The 17,101-nt window shown below is 39.9% G+C and overlaps 1 protein-coding gene across 1 annotated transcript in view; it reads left to right on the forward strand.

The window, feature by feature from the left end:
* Positions 1–17,101, forward strand: part of XRRA1 (X-ray radiation resistance associated 1) — a 63,873-nt gene that overhangs the window by 36,358 nt on the left and 10,414 nt on the right. Inside the window, exons 11-16 of the mRNA XM_063431961.1 lie at positions 3,835–3,963; positions 5,021–5,114; positions 10,581–10,699; positions 11,173–11,436; positions 11,588–11,759; positions 11,981–12,096. Of these exons, the coding sequence (XP_063288031.1) occupies positions 3,835–3,963; positions 5,021–5,114; positions 10,581–10,699; positions 11,173–11,436; positions 11,588–11,759; positions 11,981–12,096 (894 nt within the window). The remainder of the gene's footprint in view (positions 1–3,834; positions 3,964–5,020; positions 5,115–10,580; positions 10,700–11,172; positions 11,437–11,587; positions 11,760–11,980; positions 12,097–17,101) is intronic.

Genomic DNA, 17,101 nt, shown 5'->3' on the forward strand with positions numbered 1-17,101 from the left:
TAACCAGTCATCAACCATTTCCTTGATTTTATCCAATGAGAGAAATCTACTATGTTATATTAGCTGATATTTTAATTAATTTGTCTAAATAGATATTTTATCTTATTTTAGAGCCAATCAATACAGCTGGATAAATGGTCATGATATGCTAACGTGATATTAATCACACAAATACATTAATGATTATATTGATCCCAGCTGCAGATGGGATGCTATAACCATATATATATTCTTTAATAATTAAGATTTCTAAATATGAAATCAAACATGATTTATCCAGTCATATATCATGCTATTAATTTTAATTAATTTTAATTAATTAATGGAAGCAAGTATATTTACCCGTTAAGTAGATATTTTCTCATCAGACATTCTCAGGTAGCTAAGTGTCATGGGTCTCTTTCTCTGCATGGAGTGTCTTGATTTTCTGAGTGTCCGATTCTGCCTGGATCTCTCTGAATCTCCCTGAATCTCCCGAGAGTGTTGTAATGTCTCTCTCTTCAATCTTTGAATCTGACCTCTTCTCTTCCCTTGTCTTAACTTTTTAAAGGGGAAATTCCTCTAAGTGATAGCCAATCACAAATGTGGGGTGTGGTTGCCTTCTAGGTAATCATTTTAATATTTGGACTCTAGATGGCAGCATTGTTCCACTACACATACCTATCCAGGAAAGAGTTAACTTTTCCTGGTGGCTATTTTTGACGTCATTTACGTTATCTTTATGTAACCAATAACTTATTTTATCTGTCAGATCAAGAGGATTTCTTCGGACTTATCCAGACTATGCGTCTCCATTTTCTGTAGTAATTCCTAAAATTGATAGTTTGTGAACTAAGTTTCACCTTAAACTATAATGGGACGTTGTACAATATCGAAAGTAAAATTTAATTATTTAATCCTCTGTCTCCTAAGTCTGGGAATCTGTCCATCCCCCGTTCTCAATGTCTTATCTCTTTGTTGTTTATACTACAAGACATTCTTAGCTCTGGCAAGTTTTAGGTTCAAGCTAAGGTTAGTGTAACAGAAAGGATAGAAATTTTGTATCTCTTTGTTAGCTTGAAGATACAAAATGGAGTCTGGTCTGTTTAGATTGACTTCAGAATATACATTTTGTATTTCTATCATAGCACAAATGTCTGCCGATATAAATACCCTGACAACTTCCCCTTTAAATCCAGTTACATCACTGTTCCCTTCTTGCTGTAATCAATTGTAAATATTTACACTGTCATAAAGTACCGGGTTCATCCCCCTCGAATACGGTAAATTCTTACTATGAGGGTCTTATTCAAGTGGCCGCCATGTCCTATGATTATAGACATGATGATGTCCAATTAGAATCTAGACTGTACGACCTGGCAACTGAGATGCTCTTAGAAAGCATCCACTCAGCATATCTAAGGGACAGTAATAAGCCGATAGTTACTTAAGCTACCTAATCACGGCAATGTGATTTTCTTCCTTTCACTGTATGGGTTGGGTTAAGCTTAGATGTAAATAACATTCACGTCATTAAGCCACTCCCCCTGAATGCGGCTGAGCCCTCTCGGTTACTCACGTGGGTATCGGCCGGCCGAGATCAGTCACCACGCCCCTCGACCAATTAGAACAAGGGGATGTACTGACCAAGGGGATGTACAGGCAACTTGGCTTAACCACGTGATACGTTCACAACGGCTTACAATTTACAGGGTGATTGCTACACGGTATATAAACGGTTGCAAGATAAGTTCATTACTCCTGACGACGGCGTGTTAGAACGCTGAAACGCGCGTCGAGTTAGACTTCACTTTTTTATTTTGTTCACTTTAGGTAGCACTATGGATTTACTTCTTATTTAAATTTATAATTTTGGCTACTTAGGCAGGCAGGGCAATAAGGTTATAGGTAGGCACTTATACTATAGTGCCGAGGTATATAGGGAACGGTTCAGTGCTCTCTTGAGGTGGGGAGCTTGGGGAATTTGGGCAATTCATTGGATAACTTCAATCCTCCATTTAGTAGTTTTTGTTCCTCAGGTGGGGAGTTTGGGGAATTTGGATAATTTATTGGGTAACTTTAATCCTCCATTCAGGAGATTTTGTTCCCCTTCCATTTTTTTCTCCCCCACCCCCCCACCTCCCCTTATTACCTATTAACCTGCTCATATATTGGAACAAGGATATAATGCTTTAGCCTGATTCTATATCCCTGATCAGACCTTTCCTGCCTTTTTAACTTTTGTCCTTAGGATTATTAAAGGTAGGGACCCCTTCCCTTACAGTACAATGTATATAGCGATCTGAACGCAACAAAGTATTGTTAGACACAGACAAGTAATACGGTTAACAATGTAATCGAATACATGAACAACCAATTCAGGGAAGATAACTAGCTGTTGACAGGGACCTGCGAGTCCATTGATAATGTGGGCCAGCGCGCCCGAATGACTGCTCTACATTCTTTTTTGCACATGTTGTGCTTTGGTTATTATACTCAAATGCATATGGAGGCCTACGAGTCTCAATGTAAACATTACGAACCGAAATAAAAATGATATTTACAAAAAAAATATCCTCAAAAAAGGAAAGGTTTCTCTTTGTCGTTTCGCTTCCGGTTGTTGCTCTCGGTCACCTGACTTCCGGTTTCCGATTACGTTGCGTGTTCAAGGGGCACTTCCGGGTCAGCGGTCACGTCTCCATTATATTAATGAATTTCCGGTTTTGAGTAAAAGTAATAACTTTAATGTTCTTAATGCACATGTGCGCTAAACAATAAACAAAACGGTCCTTACATAATAAAATACTATCTTCTTTATACAATATCGTAATAGGAACCTTATAGTAACACATAGCATAATATACTCAGGAAAAAATAAAAAAATTATATATATCATACACAAACTTTCATCCAATATATTGAAGGAGGGTAGAAAAAAGGAAGAGATATATAGTTAAAATGGATCAAAATTAGATAGCAATAGAATTCGGTAGTTACATAAAAAATATATATCTAAAAAAACAATATTTAAAGGAACACTATAGTCAACTACATTACTTCAGCTAAATAAAGCAGTTTTAGTGTATAGATAATTCCCCTGCAATTTCACTGCCCAATTCACTGTCATTTAGGAGTTAAATCACTTTGTTTCTGTTTATGCAGCCCTAGCCACACCTCCCCTGGCTATGATTGACAGAGCCTGCATGGAAGATAAAACTGGTTTCACTTTCAAACAGATGTAATTTACCTTAAATAGTTGTATCTCAATCTCTAAATTGAACTTTAATCACATACAGGAGGCTCTTGCAGGGTCTAGCACGCTATTAACATAGCAGGGGATAAGAAAATCTTAATTAAACAGAACTTGCAATAAAGAAAGCCTAATCAGGGCTCTCTTTACAGGAAGTGTTTATGGAAGGCTGTGCAAGTCACATGCAGGGAGGTGTGACTAGGGTTCATAAACAAAGGAATTTAACTCCTAAATGGCAGAGGATTGAGCAGTGAGACTGCAGGGGCATGTTCCATACACCAAAACTGCTTCATTAAGCTAAAGTTGTTCAGGTGACTATAGTGTCCCTTTAATAAATAATACAAAATGCCGCCCCTGTCTGAGTGCTGCCTGGAGCCGTGGCTCCACCGCGGACTATGGACGGGCCGGCCCTGCATGGGGGCGTCTTATACATGGAAAAATATGGTAGTTTGTGTACTTACCTGAAGATATATATCTGTAGACATGAAACATTGATCTAGTACAGTGATCAATCTGCTATTACTAGATACAAACTGCTAAACTGCATTACATACACACTCAGAAACTGTCTTTAGTGGTAAAGGAATATTTATATTTTCTATCAGGAACAGGCTGTTACAACCCAAGGCTCCTCTTTACTGCCTGACTTTGATCCGGCTGCCACAGACAGGACCAGTCAGCAATTCTCACCTCCCCTACCAAATCTAAGATTCCTGAGCCTGGCAAATAACAAGGTATGTACTGACTTACTTATATTAAACTGTCTACATCTGTCTTTAACGTTAACACTAGCTGGATATATCTGTATCTTTACATATCATAGATCTGCATTTATCAGTATCTGCCAATAGACAACGTTTTGGCATGATAAACTTTGCTCCTGCAACGGCTCCTGTTTATCCTTACAAGAGCACCTCCACTTATAAACTCTCACAGGCTTTATTTCAGTAATATGTAGACACGTTCCATCCAGCACATTAACACCCAATACAATATTAGTAACCACCCTGGGATGCTCATTTAACTAATGTAAATATAGTGCACAGTGTTCCATATTAACTAAAACAGCCAAGCATTCTATAAATCTTCTTTTTATGATCCCACCTATGGGCTAATTCTTACACATGCCACACTTGGCTTTGATGACTCAGTATACATTGAGAAACTATAATATCCCATCCACTTGTTTTGTATTGTTACATAATTCCTCCAGATTGAATGCTCATCTCACTGCCTGCTCTGAAGTAGGGTGAAAACCACTTCTTTGCTTAATTAATTCTGTGTGAAACTAGAAGGATTAACCCTTTCCTCCTTACGGTAAGGCTACAGCACAAACACTGGATAGAACATTAACCCCTTCAGACATGGCAGTTAATAGATGGTGTTATATACTAACTAGATAATGTATTAAACCCTTAACCCTTTCATGGTAAGATTTTTTTTGTGTGTTAAACTGTGTGAAGTGTATTTCATAAACACCTGTAGTGCATTTACCTGTTATTCTAACGTGCCCGCCATGTTATCTACCACAGAAAGGTTAGCTAATTATCAATTTAGATCAGAGTGCCCAAAAGGTAGATCCCCTACAGTTTCCATGATGCTTTGTAATTCTAAGGGCATACAGTTGTAGTCCTGGGGATCTACCTATTGGGCACCCCAGATTTAGATGATTGTTTTTCGATATACCCAGATTATTTGTAAGCTATTGGGATGGCCATTTTGCGGTCACTTTATAACGTGTTTAATTCATGTGTCATGGCTAGCACTGTACTGAGTACCTTCTTTTCACAGATTGCATATGAAGAAAACCTGCTAGCAGCTGCTTTGTTCCCCTCGCTGGAGGAGCTAGTGATCCATGGAAACCCTCTGGTAACTCTCAGAAAGGGTAATGTACACCTATTCAATTATTGCTTTGTTTTGCTTCAACGCGATATTTTCTTATCTATATATTGGGTTAATATGCACTGAACAAAATTATAAACACAAAACTTTTGTTTTTGCCCCCATTTTTCATGAGCTGAACTGAAAGATCTAAGACTTTTTCTATGTACACAAAAGGCCTATTTCTCTCCAATATTGTTCACAAATCTGTCTAAATCTGTGTTAGTGAGCACTTCTCCTTTGCCGAGATAATCCATCCACCTCACAGGTGTGGCATATCAAGATGCTGATTAGACAGCATGATTATTGCACAGGTGTGCCTTAGGCTGGCCACAATAAAAGGCCACTCTAAAATGTGCAGTTTTATTACACAGCACAATGCCACAGATGTCGCAAGTTTTGAGGGAGCGTTTTTCTTGCATGGCCAGCATACTCCCCGTACATGTCACCCATTGAGCATGTTTGGGATGCTCTGGATCGGCGTATATGACAGCGTGTTTCAGGTCCTGCCAATATCCAGCAACCTCGCACAGCCATTGAAGAGGAGTGGACCAACATTCCACAGGCAACAATCAACAACCTGAGCAACTCTATGCGAAGGAGATATGTTGCACTGCGTGAGGCAAATGGTGGTCACACCAGATACTGACTGGTTTTCGGACCCCCTCCCCCAAACCTCCAATACAGTAAATCTGCACATTTTAGAGTGGCCTTTTATTGTGGCCAGCCTAAGGCACACCTGTGCAATACTCATGCTGTCTAAACAGCATCTTGATATGCCACACCTGTGAGGTGGATGGATTATCTCGGCAAAGGAGAAGTGCTCACTAACACTCATTTAGACAGATTTTTTAACAATATTTGAGAGAAATAGGTCTTTTGTGTACATAGAAAAAGTCTTAATCTAAGTTCAGCTCATAAAAAATGGTGGCAAAAACAAAATTGTTGCGTTTATAATTTTGTTCAGTGTAAATAAAGCTTTTTTAGTTATATGTTAGTCTCTTCCAATATATTTTTCTTCAGTACCACATTTTGAGTAAATTAGTACATGAAACAGTCACAGACAGTAGTATGATTGAATTCAGTTACATCTTCTGTAATGGATCACCTGGCACCCCGACTGGGTACCTCCGTTGAAGGATGCTCCTAGCGCTTCCTGAGGACTCTAAGCACTGCAGCAGACACCATAACCACCGTAGACTCCTCCAGAGAGCAAAACAGGAACCAGCTATTCCAAGAGCTTAGCAGTGATTTAGCAAGGGAATATGACAAGCATAGCAATCCCTTGTAGCAGATTCCCCCAATAAGAGACGGCACTCCAAATTGAGGGTAAAGTAGAACTCAGGTTTAATTACACACACTCTGCTTTTATGCAATTCTCCCCTGCAAGGGAGACGCCCACATACAATTATACATTATCCAATCACACAATGGTTACATCCCACAGATTCCCTCCCCTTAGCCTGAGAGGTAACCCAATTATCCGTACAATTTAAACATACATTTTACCCAACTTTCATAACTCTAAAACCATACATCCAATATTAATAACATATTATTAATCAGCACATTCCAAATACAAACATACCCAAAAATCATACGAATCCATCCAGCCATTCTGGAGATAAGTATAAGTCACTTTTGACCGACCGCAGGCACATTTTCATGCCCAAAACAGTTCCATGGATTTTGGGCTGTGCGGTCGGTCTATTTTACACCGAGAAAATGACCGAGAAAACGGGCGTTCGAATCTTCGAACGGGACTTAGGCTCCAGCCGCGGTGTCGAAAAAGGTCCGGGTCAGCGGTGTTCGTGCAATTGGGTAGCCGCAAACAGTTCCATAGATTTGGCTGCACACACCACTGACCGCGTTCGACAAGTTAAAATGGCTCCTGCCACGTGTTCGTTTGTCGAATGGCGGCCACTTCGACGATTTCGGCACTTCGACTGCATTTGAAGTGCCAGTTTAAAAGTTGTAACACTGCTCCCAAGTATTTAAAGGGCCAGGAACAGCATACAAAAATCCATTGTGCCCAAATACACTTCTTAAAGGGTTAATACACCCCAGGGCCATAGTCGCAGGGCAGGAGGCTAGCAACCAGGCTTCTCCAGTTCACAGTGGCGAGGTTGGTTCTGCCACATCTTCTTACTTTATTATATATATGGTTCCATTATTATGGTTTCTGAATAGTTCTGTGGTTCTTTCTGACACTCCACCTATGTCCAATCTGAATCCCCCTTTTCACATCCGGGTCCAGGGCTGATTTCCTCTTGGCAGCTGTTTTCAGCACATGTAATGTACATTTTTTGAGTTTAAGTAGGTTGATGGGGAGGTTTCAGGGACCTTGGCCAGTGTACTGTGTAGCCAAGTTAGCCTTCTATGTTTGATAGCAGAGCTGCAGGAGCAGTAGTAGAGGGTATAAAACTCAGTGCTGTCCTGGCTCCTCCAGTGACTGTGTGTGAGGCTGAACAGGAAGTGGAAGGGATCACTTCCCATCTGCCACTAACAGCCTCTCACACAGGAAATGCCTCGCAGGAGTAGCAGAGGAAGCTGTCCGTGATACACACTGTATAACTACTCCTGCGGCTATACTATCAATCAAAGGAGGGTGGGTATTTTACAAATAAAATTTCAAGCACCATATGCTTGCACCCTAAACACCCCTTTTTTCTCATAGCTCTAAATTTAACATCTCTGAAAACCAAAATAGTCCCTTTCCTTATTCCAAATATATTCAGTCAAAGCCTACACCTCAAAAATACTTTAACTTCTCTTAAACACTAAACACCTAATGTACCCCAATACTAAATGTAACCCAACTTGAAACTCAGTAATCCTAAACACGCTCTGTACCCAAACACTAAATTTAACCCCACTCTAACTCTAACCTAAGTAATCCTAAACACGCTCTGTACCCAAACACTACATTTAACCCCACTCTAACTCTAACCTCAGTAATCCTAAACACGCTCTGTACCCAAACACTAAATTTAACCCCACTCTAACTCTAACCTCAGTAATCCTAAACACGCTCTGTAACCAAACACTAAATTTAACCCCACTCTAACTCTAACCTCAGTAATCCTAAACACGCTCTGTACCCAAACACTACATTTAACCCCACTCTAACATCAGTAATCCTAAACACGCTGTGTACCCAAACACTAAATTTAACCCCACTCTAACTCTAACCTCAGTAATCCTAAACATGCTCTGTAACCAAACACTAAATTTAACCCCACTCTAACTCTAACCTCAGTAATCCTAAACACGCTCTGTACCCAAACACTACATTTAACCCCACTCTAACATCAGTAATCCTAAACACGCTGTGTACCCAAACACTAAATTTAACCCCACACTTACTCTAACCTCAGTAATCCTAAACACGCTCTGTAACCAAACACTAAATTTTACCCCACTCTAACTCTAACCTCAGTAATCCTAAACATGCTCTGTACCCAAACACTAAATTTAGCCCCACTCTAACTCTAACCTCAGTAATCCTAAACACGCTGTGTACCCAAACACTAAATTTAACCCCACTCTAACCTCAGTAATCCTAAACACGCTCTGTACCCAAACACTAACTTTAATCCCACTCTAACTCTAACCTCAGTAATCCTAAACACGCTGTGTACCCAAACACTAAATTTAACCCCACTCTAACCTCAGTAATCCTAAACACGCTCTGTACCCAAATACTAAATTTAATCCCACTAACTCTAACCTCAGTAATCCTAAACACGCTGTGTACCCAAACACTAAATTTAACCCCACTCTAACTCTAACCTCAGTAATCCTAAACACGCTCTGTACCCAAATACTAAATTTAATCCCACTAACTCTAACCTCAATAATCCTAAACACGCTGTGTACCCAAATACTACATTTAATCCCACTCTAACTCTAACCTCAGTAATCCTAAACACGCTCTGTACCCAAATACTAAATTTAATCCCACTAACTCTAACCTCAATAATCCTAAACACGCTGTGTACCCAAATACTACATTTAATACCACTCTAACTCTGACCTCAGTAATCCTAAACACGCTCTGTACCCAAATACTAAATTTAATCCCACTCTAACTCTAACCTCAGTAATCCTAAACACGCTCTGTACCCAAACACTAAAATTAACCCCACTCTAACTCTAACCTCAGTAATCCTAAACACGCTCTTTACCCAAACACTACATTTAACCCCACTCTAACTCTAACCTCAGTAATCCTAAACATGCTCAGACCGAGCCGCTTTAACACTTAACAACCAATGTAATGTAACTCTGATGTTAACCTCTCTTTAATCTTAGACTCTCTTTTATCCTAACCACTTCTATTATTATCTTTGACCCTGAATGCATTTACGCAACTACACACACTCACTATACTCACAGGTTCAAACACAGTACGAGCTGAAATTTGCACAAATGCACATACATACATTTTTAGAAATCCCCAAAAATATATACGAAGAAAATTAAAAGAATTAACCTAGGGCCGAAAATTAGATATCACAAGGTAGAGGGCACAAAAAAGGGGGGGTAACCCCTAAATGGCGAATATCATAGAGAATAAACAAAAAAAGAAAACAATGCCATTCTACCTGTGTATGATTTACTGAGAAGATTATAGGCTTAAAAAGTAACTTTTAATAAATAGTAAATCTAAAATAAAAATATAGGCAGCTTTTGTGATATTTAACTGGCTAATCGCCGTCTGTCAGAAATCTGTCTTAGCTGAACCATTATCTCTGATCTTTCTGAGGTTAAGAACCATAGAACATTATCAATTGTTGTATGTGGAGTTAACCAATGTCGTTAGTTGTACTATCATGTAGGGATTTATTTATCCATAAATCTTTTAACTATTGACAGCACTGGTTTAGCAGTCGTCTTATCTCCCCCCTCTTGTTACAGCTATTAGTGATATATAATACAGTATCACTTCTATTACTTGGGAATACACCGATGTTATATTGTAGCAAAACAGTATTGCTTCAGCATTAGTGTTATTATGTATACACTTTTACAGCTTGTATAAGTAGTCACAGAGCTTTACTCGCTGTATAGTCTCCACTCACTCCTGCTGTTCATATTATTTTTTTCTATATATTTATTTTAGATTTATTTATTAAAAGTTACTTTTTAAGCCTATAATCTTCTCAGTAAATCATACACAGGTAGAATGGCCTTTTTTTTCTTTTTTTGTTTATTCTCTATGATATCCCAAAATATATGTTAAGTCTGTGTTTCTTCACAGGAGGGCAGGGGGCGAGGGGAGGGGAGCAGAAGACACCTTAGAATTCTGTCTTTGCGGCACTTGACATGTAAATCCGGCCTTGTTTATTTCTGTTTGTTGACCTGTGTTTAGATTGTCACACCTTTATATGTGTAGAGATGGATTCATATTTGAAGAATATAATGACTTTCTTTCTGTGTTTTTATTTTCTTATTTCATTACTGGCAGGTGATTCCCCTTTGCTGAAAACTTTCTTCCAGGAACGTCTGGGCATCAGAATAATTCGGAGGAGAATGCCTGAACCTCCCAAACCACGCATTTATATTTCAATTAATGAGCAGAGGAAGGTGAGAGGGTTTCTGTGTGTACCCCATTGTATTGTTATTGCAGACAGTTCTTCCGTTTGTTTCCTTATTTGGTGAAACGTTTCCAAAATCCTTCTGTCCCAATTTAGTGAATAAAACACTTTTTTTTTTTTACACTAATATAAAAGAGATATATTTTTAACATTAGGATGTTCCTTTAAGCAAGGTTCTGGTTCAATTCCCAAGCTAATTTACACACAATCTATGAAACAGATCTCCCCAAGGGCAAACTACAGACATAAACAGAGGAGGAAAAAAAAACTATTGAGATCGATCACAAGGCAGATAATATATATATATATATATATATATATATATATATATATATATATATATATATATATATAAATAAATAAATAAAAGCCGGTCAGTATGAGTAAGATACAATAAGGCAAAACACAAAAAAAAAGAATGACCACTCTTTAATCTAAGCATTTTGAATTTTGTTTTTATAGGTGAATGAACATGTTCCAAAGATCCCCAAACAACCTCTAATGTTGGAGTCTCCATCAACCTTTTTGAATTTACTACTTAGTAGCAGCGACCAAGTAGGTGATGGCAAGGACTTCAGGCTGCCACCAAGCCCCCTTCCTCCTATAAAATCATCACAAGAGGAAAGGGACAGATACCACAAGATGAATCAGGAACCCATGACTGTCCCTGAAACAGAGGACACAGAGGATGCGGATTCTGCTGTTGAGTCTGTGTTTATGACACAGGTATTTATCCTGCCACCCACTTCTTGTGTACTGTTTTTATTTTTTGCAGTAGTTTTTATTTGAACTGCTATTTTCAGATAATATTTATAACTCATTGGATATGAAAGTGTATGACCCAGTGTTCTCCTATCCCTCCATTCTTTCTCAATAGGCGGATGAAGTTTCGAATTCCCTCCACATCACCAGCCCAATATCGCCATGTAATTTGGATAAAGAGATGAAAGAAGATGTAGTAGTTACACAGAAAGATATTCCAGAAAAGTTTAAAGGTTATGAAGTATTCCTTGACGTGCAGACAGATCCCAGCTTTATCGAGCCAGTCGGTAAGGTTCTTCTTGAAAGGTTCTCTAGGACAATACCCAGTCCCCGAATATTCTGTATAATAGCCAACATATAACGGGGCATGTTCAGTAAAACACTTGATCACGGTTGTTAGATGTCAGGACATATTTTGGAAACTAGTGAGAATCTAAAAGTATGTTTCCTGGTCTATGATATTTTTGTTAAATAACGCCAAAGATAATACTGTCTCTGTATAATGCAGGTATCCAGAGCAACGTCAGAGCACTTGAAAAGGCCCTGAAACATCTGCACATACTCAGGGACTTCAAACCAAGACTACGGAGTATCCAAAAACCCTTTACTCATAGAGAAACAAAGGTAAATAAGGCAAACTCAGACACAGGCAGAATGTTAACCCTTTAACTTTATTTTCAAATTTACAATTCTCTCCTATATCCTAAATCGGTGCTTTATTAACAAACTACCATTAAAATTCTTATTAGAATAATTCAAAAAAAATCTGATAAAAACATAACGGCCAAAACAGTCTAACTTGTATATGTAATCCGTTATGTACAAAGTCTCACCTGTCAGGGTTATTTTATAAACTGTGAAATGTCAATAAACCAAACATTACTACCTATTAAACACAGAATTTTAGCAAATGTAATATGTATGTTAACTCCTAGGGAGGTATTCCCAAATTGTGGCGGTACTTCCCTTATCCAGGGGCCGGCTGGGATCCTCAGCTCGAGCCGTGCGCGACTCGAGCACTCCTGCCTCCACAGGAGCTGCTTGCTACTCGGTGATCTCTTCTGAGCGGGCCGCGTGCACTGACCGGTCACGAGGCGCGCCTGGCACTAGGAGCGTGGCTCGCGTCATGAGCGCGCTCTTAAAGGGGCAGTGGGAGCCAAAAGTTGATTCAGGCTCCCATTGGCCCGTGGCATTCCGGCACCCCCACACATGCACGTTTTGAGGGCGTAGGCATGACGTGGGCCAATCAAATGTATGTTAGAGGATATTTAAACTTCCCTAGCCCTATTCACTTTGCCCTATCGTGGTTTCTGTTTCAGTACCCTTTAGTGCGTTCTTTGATCTATTGTGTTTATTCTGGCATTAACCCTTTCCTGTCTTGTTTGCCCGTCTGATAGATTACGGTGTACCTGACTCGTTTTCGCTGTCTTTCCGTTACCCTGACCTTGTCTCGTCTCTGTTTACACTTTATCTCTGTCTGACGTTTAGTCCGGCAATACGTTATATCCTAGTCTTGTTCCTTGCTGTCCTGAACTCTGCGTGTTGGGGTAATACACTGTGACACAAAGTATCTAAAAAAAAATATTTTTTTTTTAAATAATTTATTTCCTGGCTTCTTCCTATATTACCATATGTTAGTAAAGACTGGGAAAACCACCAAGAGAAATCAAAAGGCATTTATTTTAGGAATATATTTAAACATTGATTTTGTTATTCAAATGTAATTTGTTTAAATTCTTGAGTTTATTCACTAAAAACTGTGAATCACAGTGGATTAAAAAAACAAATCCAAAGATTCAAGAACAAAGTGCTTAACTAGAGACATTTTCCAACTCGGCTAGAATCCTAAATTAGCAGGCCCGCTTGCGTTTAGTGAATAGCCCTGGATATGAATTGAATATGAATCAAACGGAGAGAATGTTTCCATTTCAACTATTTGGAGCTAAAATGTCAAATTCACTTTGAATTCGTAACAATTCACATGGTTATTCCATAAAGTGAGAATTTGATTTCAAACTGCATTCAAAGAGAATTTTAGATGTAAAAACAAATAGCAAAACGGAAAACAACAAGAATTAACATGGATCCTTTTTCTAATTTAGTTTAGCCTAAATTTTGAGGCTCACGTTGAAATCAGTTTGAATTCCAGGCACTTTTCGTGTCATTGTATAAGTTTTTGAGTTAATATCCCTGACTGAGAATAATGCACAGCATATTCGACAGATTGTTGGATTTCGTTTTTCTATATTCCCTGAAGCACAGCATCATCTTCTATCTTACATACAAGATTTATTCATGACTTTTAATGAATGAAACTACTGAGCTACATATCCATCAAACTGCTGCTGAGCAGGACCACATGGGATAAACACAGTGGACTCTATTTGTATTATTTCTGGATAAGCTTCTCAAATGATTTAATATTTTTGGGTAAACTTTTAAATTGAAATAATATTTGGGAGAATATTTATTTTTTAGATTTGTTTTATTATATTGATGTATGTTTTTTTATTATATATGATCTATTTTTGATATTTAAAAAAAAAAATTTTTTCTACAGCTTATCCAAAAATATCAAATTATTTTTTTTTTTCATATAACTTTTTATTGTTTTGCAAGTTATGGGGTACAGAAAAGAAAAGGGGGGGGGTACGAGATTACATATTTCAGCAAGTTTTACAATATGCGAAGGTGTTATACAGAAATAAGATACAAATTCTTCCTTACTATACAATTTGGGATGACACAGTGGGGTGGTAGTAGGGGAGAGAAGGCCTACAGGGCAAGGAGGGGTGAAGGGATAGGTAGGGTTGAGCAGTGGTGGGTCAGTGTCCTTACATCTCATGGTATGGCCATGCACATTGGTAGTAACCTGATAAGTTATCTGTCAGAGCATTCGTTACAGGTTTTGTTTGTTCAATACTTTAGCATATATTGTCCGCCATGGTTGCCATGCGGTTTCGAACCGTTGTGTGTCTGCACTTTGGTGCGCTGATATGCTCTCATAAATCTGATATTGTTGGATCTTGTCCCATAACTGAGACCTGGATGGGCAGGCTTGTGATTTCCAGTTAGTTGCTATAAGGTTCCTAGCAGCCAATATTATGAGAGCACTAATTTGCTTGTGTTCCCTAGGAATCCTGGTCGGGAATATAAGCAGGAGGTACATTTGGGGATTCGGGGTGAGGCTCCCTATACCCAGCGCCTCCAGCAAACTCCGGACTTCTGTCCAGAGGGGCTGAATCACTGGGCACGACCACCATATGTGGAAAAAAGTTCCCATCTCCTTGGAGCACCTCCAGCACGTTGGCAGCACAGTAGGGTAAATTTTGTGTAGTCTCAGTGGTGTCAGGTACCATCTGTAGAGCAGTTTTCTATGTGCTTCAATGTGTGTGTAGCATTTAGTGAGTTTAGAGAGACCATTGAGGGCCTGAACCCAATCTTCATTGGATAAATTGAGGGAGCAATCTTCCTCCCATTGCTTTTTACACTGGGGAGTTTGACGGGGGACTACTTCTTCCCACATTTTATAGCAGAGGGAGATAGTCTTGGGCTTGCTTGGTACGGCCCAGCATCTTTCTATAATTCCCTCTGTCAAAGGGTTTTTCTCACGGGTATCGTCTTGTTTTTGTACGTGAGTCAGTATGGTACCTTTAAGTCTGAGGTATGTGAATAGTTCCACCGGTGGTAGGTGCCATTTCGCTTGTATGTCAGCGAACTGTATAACCTCCCTGTCCTCCAGCAGGTGTTGTATGTTGGTGATACCAGCTTTAACCCACCTGTTTAGAGGTAGGTGCGGTGAAGTGGCTTTTAGAGCCGATAGTGGTGCCCTGACGTGATATAAGGTTTTACATCCTAGTGAGGACATGAACGTGTCCCAGATGCTGAGTGTGAGAGTGGTGGTTGGGTACAGGGCTAGTCCGGGGGGTCTTAGGTGTTTGGGTGTCCACAGGGTGTCAACCATGTTCCCTCCCGGAACCTGTTTGTTCTCCATATCTACCCAGCTTAATTCTCCTTTAGGGGAGTGTAGAAGGATCCCGGCTGTTAGCGCTGACGCTTTGTAGTATTGGGCTATATTCGGTAACCCCACCCCCCCTTGTTTGACTTGTGTGTACAGGAGTTTGGCAGGGATCCTAGGTCTTTTATTGTCCCATATAAAGGCGTTACATATTTTTTGTAGGGTTTTGAGTATGGGTTGTGCTATCTTTAGGGGAAGCATGCGAAAGATGTATAGGATCTTGGGCAGTATGGTCATTTTGAAGGCGTTAATCCTTCCCAACCAAGAGATATGTGTATGTTTCCATCTCAGTGTCTCCTTTTTGCACATGTTGGGAAGAGTTGAAAGATTTATGCGGGCAGTTTTGTCAACTGAAGGCGCAATTTTAACCCCCAAATATGTAAGGGAGGATGACCTCCAATCGAATTGGTGTTTGTCTTTTAGAGCCGTTATGCGGCCTGAAGGCAGGTTAACTGGTAATGCCTGGGTCTTGTCCTGATTTAATTTATAGTGGGAAACCAGGCCAAAGTCTTTAAGGGTATGTACCAGGTGGGGCAGTGAATGTTCCGGGTCTGTTAACGTCACTAGGACATCATCGGCGAATAGAGCCAATTTGTGGTCTTGGCCTAGTATTCGTATTCCTTTGATGTTTTGATGACTGCGGATCTTTTGGGCCAAAGGTTCTAGGGACAGTATATATAGGAGGGGGGATAAAGGGCAGCCCTGGCGTGTCCCATTGGTGATATGGAATTTGTCCGAGATGAAGCCTCCACTAGAAACCTTGGCAGCTGGCGTGCTATACAGTGCATTGATACTTGTGATCATTTCTGGTGGGAACCCATATTCTTCTAAGACCCTAGACATGTATGTCCAATTGAGGCGATCGAAGGCCTTCTCCGCGTCCAGCGCAAGGAGAAGGCCCTCTGTGTTGCTCTTATCCATACATGCCAACGTGTTTAGAATGCGTCGGGTGTTATCCGAGCCTTGTCGGCCGCGGACAAACCCTGATTGGTCGTTATGCACTAGTTGCGTGAGGAAGGGGGCTATTCTGTTGCTAAGTATTTTGGCGTATATTTTGGCATCTCCATTCAGCAATGATATGGGTCTGAAATTTTTACACTGTGTAGGTGGCTTCCCGGGTTTAGGGAGTGTGGAGATGTGGGCCAGGAGAGTTTCTTCTGGTAATGCACCTTTGTTGCTACCCTGCCTATATAATTTTAGCAGGTGAGGTGAGAGGACAGCTGCAAACTGCTTGTAGTAAGTATTCGTGAGACCGTCAGGTCCTGGTGACTTGCCTGTGGGCAACGCCTTGATCACTGCCGAGATTTCGTCCAGTGATATAGGCTTCTGCAAGGCCTCTATTGCGGTTGGGTTCAGTGAGGGTAGATGTAGGTCCGATAGGAAGTTGTCTATGTCTGTGTTTGTCGGGACTATAGTTGTTCCTTCGTGTTGAAGGTTATATAGTTGACCATAGTACTTTGCAAAGGCATTTACTATCCCCTGAGGGTCAATAATTTTGTGGTTATTGCTATCCTGTAGGTAGGCAATTCTGGAGGCGACGTTTTTTTGTTTTATTTGTGCTGCTAATTTGGCTCCCGCCCTGTTCCCTGCTGCGAAGAATTTGTGTTTTGA

This window comes from Pelobates fuscus, chromosome 1 (genome assembly GCF_036172605.1).
Source record: "Pelobates fuscus isolate aPelFus1 chromosome 1, aPelFus1.pri, whole genome shotgun sequence".
In the NCBI taxonomy this organism is placed as follows: Eukaryota; Metazoa; Chordata; class Amphibia; order Anura; family Pelobatidae; genus Pelobates; species Pelobates fuscus.